We start from the raw sequence: 13916 nt of genomic DNA on the forward strand, positions 1-13916 counted from the left end.
CCCCACCCTCTGAGACCAGGGGTGGGGAGCATACCTGGGCCCCTTCTGTTCCTTTGAGCCTATGCCCCACCTCCCACAGCCCACAGGGCCTTTTCCAGCCCTGTGGGTCCTAAGCATAGGCCCTGCCCACTGCCCAAAACTTGCCCTTGCTTAGGTCCCGCCCTCCAGAGCCAAGGCCTTCCCCACCTGCCCCTTTTTTTTATCTCTTCCCTCCTCCTCTTTTTTACTATTGTGGTACTGTTGTACCTTCTGGTTGTTGATTCATCTATATTTTTATTTTTATATACTTTCTAATACATCTGTTAGTTTCCTAGTCTAATTTTTTTTAACTTGGTTATTGTTCTCTCTCTCTCTCTTTTTTTTTTTTTTTTTGCCATACCACGTGGCTTGCGGGATCTTGGTTCATGAGCCAGGGGTCGGGCCCAAGCTCCTGTGGTGGGTGCTCCTAGTCCAAACCACTGGACTAACAGAAAACCTCAGACACCAGGGAATATTCATCACAGTGAGGTCTCACTGAGGTCCTCATCTCAGCACCAAACCCAGCTCTACCCAAAAGCGTACAAACTCCAGTGTTGGAAGCCTCAGCCCAAACAACCAGTAAGACAGGAACACAATCTCACTCATTAAAAAAAGAAAACAATGAGACAACAAAAATATATGTCACAATAAAGGAGCAAGGTAAAAACATACAAGACCAAATAAATGAAGAGGAAATAGGCAATCTACCTGAAAAACAATTCAGAGAAAAAACAGTAAAGATGAGTCACACACAAGGTTGTCCACTCTCAACACTATTGTTCAACATAGTTTTGGAAGTTTTAGCCACAGCCATCAGAGAAGAAAAACAAATAAAAGGAAACCAAATTGGAAAAGAAGAAGTAAAGCCGTCACTGTTTGCAAATGACATGGTACTATACATAGGGAATACTAAAGATGCTACCAGAAAACTACTAGAGTTAATCAATGAATTTGGTAAAGTAGCAGGATACAAAATTAATGCACAGAAATCTCTGGCATTCCTATACACTAAAGATGAAATATCTGGAAGAGAAATTAAGGAAGCACTCCCATTTACCACTGCAACAAAAAGAATAAAACCTAGGAATAAACCTATCTAAGGAGACAAAAGATCTGTATGCAGAAAACTATAAGACACTGAAGAAAGGAATTAAAGATGATACAAACAGAAGGAGAGATATACCATGTTCTTGGATTGGAAGAATCAACATTGTGAAAATGACTACACTACGCAAAGCAATCTACAGATTCAATGCAATCCCTATCAAACCACCAATGGCATTTTTCACAGAACTAGAACAAAAACTTTCATAATTTGTATGGAAACACAAAAGACCCTGAACAGCAAAGGCAATCTTGAGAAAGAAAAACGGAGCTGGAGGAAACAGGCTCCCTGACATCAGACTATACTACAAAGCTATAGTAATCAAGACAGTATGGTACTGGCACAAAAACAGAAATATAGATCAATGGAACAGGATAGAAAGCCCAGAGATAAACCAATGCACATATAGTCACCTTAGTTTTGATAAAGGAGGCAAGAATATACAATGGAGAAAAGACAGCCTCTTCAGTAAGTGGTTCTGGGAAAACTGGACAGCTACTTGTAAAAGAATGAAATTAGAACACTCCCTAACACCATACACAAAACTAAACTCAAAATGGATTAAAGACCTAAATGTAAGACCAGACACTATCAAACTCTTAGAGAAAAAAATAGGCAGAACACTCTATGACATAAATCACAGCAAGATCCTTTTTGACCCACCTCCTAGAGAAATGGAACTAAAAACAAAAACAAATGAGACCTGGGCTTCCCTGGTGGCGCAGTGGTTGAGAGTCTGCCTGCTGATGCAGGGGACACGGGTTCGTGCCCCAGTCCAGGAAGATCCCACATGCCGCAGAGCAGCTGGGCCCGTGAGCCATGGCCGCTGAGCCTGTGCGTCCGGAGCCTGTGCTCCACAACAGGAGAGGCCACAACAGTGAGAGGCCCATGTACCGCAAAAAAAACCTAAAAAAACCAAATGAGACCTAATGAAACTTAAAAGCTTTTGCACAGCAAAGGAAATCATAAACAAAATGAAAAGACAGCCCTCAGAATGGGAGAAAATATTTGCAAATGAAGCAACTGACAAAGAGTTAATCTCCAAATTTACATGCAGCTCAATATCAAAAAAGCAAACAACCCAATCCAAATATGGGCAAGAGATCTAAATAGACATTTCTCCAAAGAAGATATACAGATTGCCAACAAACACATGAAAGAATGCTCAACATCACTAATCATTAAAGAAATGCAAATCAAAACTACAATGAGGTATCACCTCACACCAGTCAGAATGGCCATCATCAAAAAATCTAGAAAGAATAATTGCTGGAAAGGGTGTGGAGAAAAGGGAACCCTCTTGCACTGTTGGTGGGAATGTAAATTGATACAGCCACTATGGAGAACAGTATGGAGGTTCCTTAAAAATCTAAAAGTAGAACTACCATAAGACCCAGCAATCCCACTACTGGGCATATACCCTGAGAAAACTATAGTTCGGAAATAGTCATGTACCACCATGTTCACTGAAGCTCTATTTGCAATATCCAGGACATGGAAGCGGCCTGGGTGTCCACTGACTGATGAATGGATGGAGAGGATGTGGCATATGTATACAATGGACCATTACTCAGCCATAAAAAGAAACGAAATTGAGTTATTTGTAGTGAGGTGGATGGACCTAGAGACCGTCATACAGAGTTGAGTGGGTCGGAAAGAGAAAAAAAAATACCGTATGCTTACACATATATATGTAATATAAAAACAAAACAAAACAAAAAAAATGGTTCTGAAGAACCTAGGGGTAGGACAGGAATAAAGATGCAGACATAGAAAATAGACTTGAGGAGACACAGAGGGGGAAGGGTAAGCTGGGACTAAGTGAGGGAGTTGCATGGACTTATATATACTACCAAATGTAAAATAGATAGCTAGTGGGAAGCAGCTGCATAGCTCAGGAAGATCAGCTCAGTGCTCTGTGACCACCTAGAGAAGTGGGATAGGGAGGGTGGGAGGGAGATGCAAGAGAGAGGAGATATGGGGATATATGTATATGTATAGCTGATTCACTTTGCTATAAAGCAGAAACTAACACACCACTGTAAAGCAATTAAATTCCAATAAAGATGTTAAAAAATTTTTTTAATAAAATTTTAAAAAAATGAATCACAATCTCAGAAATAGAATGGAGGCACGGATTGACAAAATACAAAAAATGTTTAACAAAGATCTAGAAGAAGTAAAGAACAAATAGAGATGAACAACACAATAACTAAAATGAAAAATACACTAGAATGAACCAATAACAAAATAACTGAGGCAGAAGAACGAATAAGTGAGCTGGAAGACAAAATGGTGCAAATAACTGCTGAGGAGCAGAATAAAGAAAAAAGAATGAAAAGAATTGAAGATAATCTCAGAGACCTCTGGGACAACACTAAACGCACCAACATTTGAATGTAGGGGTCCCAGAAGAAGAAGACAAAAAGAAAGGGACTGAGAAAATATTTGAAGAGATTATAGTCAAAAACTTCCCTAACGTGGGAAACAAAATAGTCACCCAAGTCCAGGAAGCACAGAGAGTCCCATTCAGGATAAACCCTAGGAAAAACACACCAAGACACATATTAATGAAACTAACAAAAATTAAATTCAAAGAAAAAATATTAAAAGCAGCAAGGGCAAAACAAAATATAACATACAAAGGAATCGCCATAAGGTTATCAGCTGATTTTTCAGCGGAAACTCTGCAAGACAGAAGGGAGTGGCAGGATACACTTAAAGTGATGAAAGAGAAAAACCTACAAACAAGATTACTCTAGCCAGCAAAGATCACATTCAGATTGGATGGGGAAGTCAAAAGCTTTTCAGACAAGCAAAAGCTAAGAGAATTCAGCACCATCAAACCAACTTTACAACAAATGATAAAGAAACTTCTCTAGGCGGGAAACACAAGAGAAGTAAAGAGCCACAAAAACAAATCCCCCCCAAAATAACAAACAAACCCAAAACAATTAAGAAAATGGTAATAGGAACATACATATTGATAATAACCTTGAATGTAAATGGATTAAATGCTACAACCAAAAGACACAGACTGACTGAATGGATACGAAAACAAGACCCATATATATGCTGCCTACAAGAGACCCACTTCAGATCTAGGGACACATACATAGTGAAAGTGAAGGGATGGAAAAAGATATTCCATGAAAATGGAAATCAAAAGAAAGCTGGAGTAGCAATACTCATATCAGATAAAGTAGACTTTAAAGTAAAGATTGTTACAAGAAATAAGGAGGGACACTACATAATGATCCAAGGATCAATCCAAGAAGAAGATATAACAATTATAAATGTTTATGCACCCAATAAACATTGAGGAGCACCTCAATACATAAGGCAAATGCTAACAACCATGAAAGGAGAAATCGACAGTAACACAATAATAGCAGGGGACTTTAACATCCCACTTACACCAATGGACAGATCACCCAAACAGAAAATAAATAAGGAAACACAAGCTTTAAATGACACAATAGACCACATAGATTTAATTGATATTTATAGACCATTCCACCCAAAAGTGGCAGAATACATTTTCTTCTCAAGTGCACATGGAACATTCTCCAGGATAGATCACATCTTGGGTCACAAATCAAGCCTTGGAAAATGTAAGGAAATTGAAATTGTATCCAGCATCTTTTCTGACCACAATGCTATGGGATTGGAAATCAATTACAGGAAAAAAAAAACTGTAAAAAGCACAAACACATGGAGGCTAAACAGTGCACTACTAAATAACCAAGAGATCACTGAAGAAATCAAAGAAGAAAATTTAAAATATATACAAACAAATGACAATAAAAATACGATGACCCAAAACCTATGGGACACAGCAAAAGCAGTTCTATGAGGGAAGCTTATAGCAATTCAATCTCACCTCAAGAAATAAGAAAAATCTCAAGTAAACAATCTAACCCTACACTTACAACAACTAGAGAAAGAAGAACAAAGAAAACCCAAAGTCAGTAGAAGGAAAGAAATCATAAAGATCAGAGAAGAAATAAATGAAATAGAAACGAAGAAAACAATAGGAAAGATCAATAACACTAAAAGCTTGTTCTTTGAGAAGATAAAAATTGATAAACCCTTAGCCAGACTCATCAAGAATAAAAGGGAGAGGACGCAAATCAATAAAATTAGAAAGGAAAAAGGAGAAATCATAACTGACACAGCAGAAACACAAAGGATTGTAAGAGGCTACTACAAACGACTATATGCCAAAAACATGCACAACCACAAGGAAATGGACAAATTCTTGGAAAGGTACAATTTTCCATAACTGAACCAGGAAGAATTAGAAAATATATACATACCTATCACAAGTAATGAAATTGAAACTGTAATTTAAAATCTTCCAACAAACAAAAGTCCAGGACCAGAAGGCTTCACAGGCGAATTCTATCAAACATTTAGAGAAGAGCTAACACTGATCCTTCTCAAATTCTTCCAAAAAATTACAGAGGAAGGAACACTCCCAAGCTCATTTTACGAGGCCACCATCACCCTGATATCAAAACCAGGGAAATATATCACAAAACAAGAAAATTATAGGCCAATATCACTGATGAACGTGGACGCAAAAATCTGCAACAAAATACTAGCAAACAGAATCCAACAACACTTTAAACAGTTCATACACCATGATCAAGTGGGATTTATCCCAGGGATGCAAGGATTCTTCAGTATACACAAATCAATCAATGTGATACACCACATTAACAAATTTAGGAATAAAAACCATATGATCATCTCAATAGATGAAGAAAAAGCTTTTGACAAAATTCAACACCCATTTGATAAAAACTCTCCAGAAAATGAACACAGAGGGAACCTACCTCAACACAGTAAAGGCCATATATGACAAACCCACAGCCAACATCGTTCTCAATGGTGAAAAACTGAAGCCATTTCTACTAAGATCAGGAACAAGACAAGGATGTCCACTCTCGTCACTCTTATTCAACATAGTTTTGGATTTCCTGGCCATGGCAACCAGAGAAAAAAAAGAAATAAAAGGAATACAAATTGGAAAAGAAGTAAAACTGTCACTCTTTGCAGGTGACATGATACAATACAGAGAAAATCCTAAGGATGCCACCAGAAAACTACTAGAACCAACCAATGAATTTGGTAAGGTTGCAGGACACAATATTAATGCACAGAAATCACTTGCATTACTATACACCAATGATGAAAAATCAGAACAAGAAATTAAGGAAACAATCCCATTTACCATCGCAGCACAAAGAATAAAATACCTAGGAATAAACCTACCTAAGGAGGCAAAATACCTGTACTCAGAAAACTATAAAATACTGATGAAAGAAATCAAAGATGACATAAACAGATGGAGAAATATACTATGCTCTTGGATTGGAAGAATCAATATTCTGAAAATGACTATACTACCCAAAGCAATCTACAGATTCAATGCAATCCCTATCAAACTACCAATGGCATTCTTCACAGAATTAGAACAAAAAATTTTACAATTCATATGGAAACACAAAAGACCCCAAAGAGCCAAAGCAATCTTGAGAAAGAAAAACAGAGTTGGAGGAATCAGGCTCCCTGACTTTAAACAATACCACAAAGCTACAGTAGTCAAGACAGTATGGTACTGAAACAAAAACAGAAATATAGATCAATGGTACAGGATAGAATGCCCAGAGATAAACCCACACACATATGGTCACCTAATTTACGAGAAAGAGGCAAGAACATACAATGGAGAAAAGACAGCCACTTCAATAAGTGGTGCTGGGAAAACTGGACAGCTACACGTAAAGAATGATATTAGAACACTACCTAACACCATACACAAAAATAAACTCATAATGGATTAAAGACCTAAATTTAAGACCAGACACTATAAAACTCTTAGAGGAAAACATAGGAAAAACACACTTTGACATAAACCACAACAAGATCTTTTTTGACCCACCTCCTAGAGTAACAGAAATAAAAACAGAAATAAACAAATGGGACTTAATTGAACTTAAAATCTTTTGCACGACAAAGGAAACCATAAGTAAGACAAAAAGACAACCCTCAGAATGGGAGAAAATAGTTGCAAATTAAACAACAGACCAAGGATTAATCTACAAAATATACAAACAGCTCATGGAGCTCAATGTCAAAAAAACAAAGATTCCAATTAAAAAATGGGCGGAAGACCTAACTAGACTCACCAAGGAAGACATACAGATGGCCAAGAGGCACATGAAAAGATGCTCAACATCATTAATTATTAGAGAAATGCAAATCAAAAGCACAATGAGGTATCACCTCATAATGGTCAGAATGGCCATCATCAAAAAATCTAGAAACAATAAATGCTAGAAGGGTTGTGGTGAAAAGGGAACCTTCTTGCACTGTTGGTGGGAATGTAAATTGTTACAACCACTATGGAAAACAGTATGGAGGTTCCTTAAAAAACCTAAAACAGAACTACCATATGACCCAGCCATCCCACTATTGGGCATATACCCTGAGAAAACCATAGTTCGGAAAGAGTCATGTACCACAGTGTTCACTGCAGCTCTATTTGCAATATCCAGGACATGGAAGCAGCCTTTGTGTCCATCGACAGATGAATGGATGGAGAGGATGTCGCACATGTATACAATGGAATATTACTCAGCCATAAAAAGAAACGAAATTGAGTTATTTGTAGTGAGGTGGATGGACCTAGAGACCGTCATACAGAGTGAAGTAAGTCAGAAAGAGAAAAACAAATACCGTGTGCTAACACATATGTATGGAATCTAAAAAAAAAAAAAATGGTACTGATGAACCCAGTTGCAGGGCAGGAATAAAGAAGTAGACATAGAAAATGGACTTGAGGACACGGGGTGGGAGGGAGAAGCTGTGGTGAAATGAGAGTAGCATCGACATATATACACTACCTAATGTAAAATAGTTAGCTAGTGGGAAGCAGCAGCGTAGCACAGGGAGATCAGCTCGGTGCTTTGCGATGACCTAGAGGGGTGGGAGGGAGGCTCAAGAGGGAGAGGATATGGGGACATGTGTATGCATATGGCTGATTCACTTTGGTGTACAACAGAAACTAACACAGTATTGTGAAGCAATTATACTCCAATAAAGATAAAAAACAAACAAACAAACAACTAAGAGGGCAAAGAAGAGCTATGATTAGGACACTTTGGAGGTGTCCAGGTCTACCACCTGAGGACTCTTCCAGAGAACACCGTGAATGTCTATAAAGACTTACCCAATCTTGTGGTCTAGTGTAAGGTACTCATTATCTAAAATCTTTCCATTTTGGGCCCACTGTAGTTCAGCATTTATACCTCTCCAAGGTATGGTAGACACTTGCATATATCTACTATAGCAGTAGACTACAGTACATGTTTTTTTATAATATATACATATATAGAAGGTTTAAAAAGGTTTATATATTTCTTTAATTTATATTCCTTAAGGGAAAACAATAGGTCTTCTAATTCTTTATAAACTGCTCTACACAAAATTCAGTAAAGAATAGGACACAAAGAAATCGGTACATTTTCTAAATCTTTACAGTAGTTTAGGATTAACAGTTATACTAATTGTCCTCAATTCAACAAATATTTATTTTGCGCCAGCATTGGTGGGTGGCTCAGTAACTACTTGCTGACTCAACGTCATTTATTTGATGCTATAGGAGATACTCAAAGAAATGTAAGACATAATTCTTGTTTCAGAACACTTTTAATCTAGGTAAGAAACAAGATGTAAATACAGTAAGTCCCCTACATACGAACGAGTTCCATTCCGAGAGTGCGTTCGTAAGTCCAATTTGTTTGTAAGAACAACAAAGTTAGCTTAGCTACCCAACTAATACAATCAGCTATATAGTTCCAAACTGTAATAGGTTTAGAATACTTTTCATACAAATAATACATAAAAAACAAACACAAAAAGTAAAGAAAACATTTTAAATCTTAACAGTACAGCACCTTGAAAAGTACAGTAGTACAGTACAACAGCTGGCATACAGGGTCTGGCATCGAGTGAACAGGCAAGAAGAGTTACTGACTGGAGGAGGGAGAGGAGGTGGGAGATGGTAGAGCTGAAGGATCGTCAGCAATAGGAGATGGAGGGCAAGCTGCAATTTCACTCACGCCTGACACTGACGGCACAGGTTCTGGTTCCTTGCTGGATTCAGTTCTATCTACTCTCTTGAAAAACCGATCCAGTGATGTCTGGGTAGTAGCTCTTTTTTTCTCATCGAAGATGACACGGTTGCACTGGATTGCATTCTGAACGGCTGCTGCAACCTTCGTGTACCATTCTACGTTCGGGTCCTGTGCCTCACAAACTAACAGTGCCTCCTCAAATAAAGAAAATCCTCTTGCCATTTCCTATGTCATGAATCTCTTTAGCTTTTCAGTTATCTCTTCTTCCTCTTGTCTCTCTTCGCCCTTTCCCTGGGCCTCCAATTCCATCAGGTCTTCATTAGAAAGCTCCTCTTGTTGCAGAGCAAGGAGTTCAATGAAGTTGTCCTTTTGCAGATCTAGCTTGAAATAAAGATACTGTACTACTGTACTCTATACAGTACTGTACAGTAAAGTACACAAAAGCACAACCACTTGTAGAGGATGCACGCATGTGACAATGTATGCCAGACACGTGAACTAACTTATGTGATTGGACATGCGAAGGCACGTTCACATCTTTGAAAGTTCTCAGCCTGAAGGTTCATATGTAGGGGATTTACTGTATATGTGAAATGTAGTAAAATGTATGGCTTTAGAATCAGACAGCTAGAGGTGAAACCCTAGCACTGCCATTTACAAGCTATATGATCTTCAGCAAGTTACTTAAGTGGTCTAAGACTCATTTTTCTCTTCTGTAAAATGATGATAATTATAAATTCTACTTCATAGGGTGGTTATAAAGACTACCTAATACAAGGTAATACCCAAAAGTGCTTACCACAGTGCTGGACATAAAATAAGCATTCAATCAATGTAAATTATCATCAACATAATATTAAGTAGTTATTAACACAATAATAGTTAAACAAAGTAGGCAGTTTTGAAGTGGGAAGAGCTAACCTGGGCTAGAGTTACAAGTTTCATGTAATAACAGAACACAGAAAATTTTCTGCTATATTTGTTAAATAAAAATCTGACTAGGGCTTCCCTGGTGGCACAGTGGTTGAGAGTCCGTCTGCCGATGCAGGGGATACGGGTTCGTGCCCCGATCCGGGAAGATCCCACATGCCGCGGAGCAGCTGAGCCCGTGAGCCATGGCCGCTGAGCCTGCGCGTCCAGAGCCTGTGCTCCGCAACAGGAGACGCCGCAGCGTTGAGAGGCCCGCGTACCACAAAAAAAAAAAAAAAAAAGAACTGACTAAAATATTTGGAATGTTTACCAAAATAAGTAAAATAACATGAGCAAATTCCATGTATGATCTGTAAAGCTCACATGTCCACACTTCTATTAGTAATGAGAGTAATGGATTTTTTTTCAGTTCCAATTACTTAACAATAAATATTTCTACTTCACTTTTGCTTTCTTTACTTATCCATCGTGGTTTTTGCCAATGAAAAATGCAACAGAATGTGCTAAGTCCACTTTATTCTTCTGACTTATGTTAGGAAACACTTCTTCCCACTCCAGATGTGCCCTTCCACATGAAAAGAGCTCCCTCACCGTAACATTCTTGGCCTCTCTCCAGGGCTTTACTCACTACACCACAGAAGAGGTTTAATGCCTTCTCCAACTTTTAAATTTTGGAAGACTAAGCTGAACACACTCACCAACGCTATTTAACTAGAAGGTTAAGTCTATTTAAGCCTAGAGTTCAGTTAAACAGCTTATTTTGCTCTTGCACTAAGCTATGTCCTCCTACCCAGTCTTTACCACAAATAAAAGTATAATTTTGATCCCCCATTTGCCTTTATATTTTATTTTATTTTCTCAATTTGTTCAGAACCCAAGTGAGGAAAGAGGTAGTATTATTGGGCTCCTTCAAATATCTCAACAAGTTATTCAAAATAAAATATTTATTTAACGTCTATTATGTAGGGTATCAAAGATATGACAATGAATGAAATGCTGTCCCTGCCAGCAAGTAAAAAGGCACTCTGTCTCATAGAACAATTTTCAGGAATGCATTATGCCACAAAAATAGCAATCATCAGTAATATCTCCGCAGATGAAAATCTAATATTTGGAATTATACACAGCAGATGCTTTTATTCTGCCCATATCAGAGACAAAGACACTGAAGTTACAAGCTTTAACAGGCAGAGAGACAAATCAGCATGTCCATATTAGTCTAATCAACCCGTGGTATTTCTACTACATTTGGGGAATTTTGAAACCTTACTTGTCATGATAAATGTCTTTTCCTTTGGTGACTAGAACCAAAGGCATGATCACAATCAACTTTAGTTAATAGATAGCATTTTATATGTGATGTTATTTAAGAGGTCAAAAACCAACTCAGAAGATAGCAATAACCGAAGAAGCAAATACTAATTTTAAAAATGTGTGTCAGGCTTCCCTGGTGGCGCAGTGGTTGAGAATATGCCTGCCAATGCAGGGGACACGGGTTCAAGCCCTGGTCCAGGAAGATCCCACATGCCGTGGAGCAACTAAGCCCGTGCACCACAGCTACTGAGCCTGCGCCCTAGAGCCCGTGAACCACAACTACTGAGCCCATGTGCTGCAACTACTGAAGCCCGCGCACCTAGAGCCTGTGCTCTGCGACAAGAGAAGCCACTGCAATGAGAAGTCTGTTCACCACAACCAAGAGTAGCCCCCCAATCACCACAACTAGAGAAAGCCCGCGCGCAGCAATGAAGACCCAACGCAGCCAAAAATAAAATAATAAATAAATTTAAAAAACAAAAACGTGTCTAAGCACAAATCCACAAGCATTCATCTGAGTCTCTTTGTTTTACAGACAATTCTGGTAAACTGGGTTATCTCATTTCCCAGTTAACAGCAGATTAGAAGGAGCAAATTGGAAATGGGAGTGTGAGAAACTAGAGAATGCTAGAGACACATTGATAGCAGGAAAAGAAAAGAAAAAAAGACTTAAGAACTCTGTTAGATTATAAACTCCATGAAGGCAGAAATTGTGTTCATTGTTCTATGCTATATTCCCAGTGCCTGGCATAGTGCTAGAAATAAATAACTGATGAATAATGGAACATTAAATAAACTACAAAAGCTAACATTTGGGATCTATATTTTTTGTAATGACAAATAGTTCTGTACACTTCAGCAGACTCTGAGAACAAATCCAGATAAATAAACACATTAATGTTCTTAATAATGACACCAATTTTTTAAAAAAAGAGTTAATTGTGTTTAAAATGATCAGTTTACAAAGACAGAAGGATAAGATCCAAAATGGCAACAATAAAAAGAACATTGGTAAGCTTAAATTATCCAAAATATTAACTTATGAGAAATATCATATTTCCTAATTACACTGGATAAATGAATTAGTATAAAAATGTTGGCAATAAAAAACCCCACCTATTAATTCTCAGGCAAGACTGTAATTTTTAATAGTATTAACTTACTTGAAATGCCATTTAAATACTAATGAGAAATAATAACACTGAGTACACATAGCAATACTATATTCGTTACTTACAAAGCAAATACAGCTAAACATAAGAGTATCTCAAAATAGGTAGGAAAAACTCACACACTCAGTTCACTGTACACAGCATTCTGAAGTTTCTTCTCCCAACCTATTAAAAAAAAGGAGTAAAACATACAAACATATTAGTTTTAAAAATAAACATACATCATAATTAAATTTATCTCACAAAAACTTTAACATTACATTCATTGGTGAAAGAACTTTATCAACTTCCAGTTGCTGTGTAAAGTGTTATACTAAGGAATTATTTCTTATATATTTACCAATATCCCTTGGCTAACACTAAGTAGCAAAGTCATCAACATGATTTATTCTTATAAAACTATGGCACCATTTTCTTAAGATGAGAAGAATATTTCCTTCTTCCACTGTTAAGGTACTCAATGAATGCCAAAATCTTGGGCCATCGCACTACCAGAGCTATGAGAAATGTGCCAAGGGAAGGGCAAGAAACAGCCAGGCACTTGACAAAGATTACAAGTAATTCGTGACAATTAACTAGTCATTAAACTCCTAAACAAGAGAAGTAGATTATTATGAGGCACCATCAGTCAGCTCAGTTCGCTTGGCTGCTAACTACTTGAACTTATACGGGCAAGTAATCCACTTAATATCTCAGTTCCCAGTGCAAGGGCTGCTAAACTGCTTGCTCTAAAAAAGTTGGGATTTTCTTCTGTTTTCTTTGAAAGGGTAGAAAAGAGGAGAGAAAAGAAACATGGGAGAGAAAAGAAGCAGAGAAGGAAAAAAGCCACAAATGAAAGGTAAAAGTCAAGTTACTTAGCTATGGAGATTCTTAATACATTCAGGATGTATTTTGACCAGGAAGGTAAACAGTATTTAAAACTGATTAATGTAAAGCAGTCATTCCCACAGTGTTCCTGAATTTTTGCAGCATTTCTGCAGAAATATCTGAAAGTTCTAATTCTCCCCAAATAGAAACCTATCCCGTGACTGTTACACAATTTTGGCTGAGTAATTGGCTGTGGATACAGTGTTCCCTCAGAATAAAGTATTTCCTTATTTTGCCTTAAAGAATCCGAGAAGGAAAAAAAAGCAACTTACAAACCTGATATTTTAAAGAATTCCTTAATATCTTCTTTTAGTGATTCAAGTTTAATCTCAGGTCTCTGAAGACTGGCCTAATTTTAGAAAG

The 13916-nt window shown here is 37.6% G+C and overlaps 1 protein-coding gene across 1 annotated transcript in view; it reads right to left on the bottom strand.

Annotated features, from left to right (window-relative positions):
• TBC1D19 (TBC1 domain family member 19) overlaps positions 1–13916 on the bottom strand; it is a 155033-nt gene that overhangs the window by 109195 nt on the left and 31922 nt on the right. The window contains exons 2-3 of the mRNA XM_082653432.1: positions 13830–13902; positions 12806–12851 (exon numbers count right to left, since the gene is read on the bottom strand). Of these exons, the coding sequence (XP_082509558.1) occupies positions 12806–12851; positions 13830–13902 (119 nt within the window). The remainder of the gene's footprint in view (positions 1–12805; positions 12852–13829; positions 13903–13916) is intronic.

The sequence above is a fragment of the Grampus griseus genome (genome assembly GCF_964374135.1).
Source record: "Grampus griseus genome assembly, chromosome: 4".
Classification (NCBI taxonomy): Eukaryota; Metazoa; Chordata; class Mammalia; order Artiodactyla; family Delphinidae; genus Grampus; species Grampus griseus.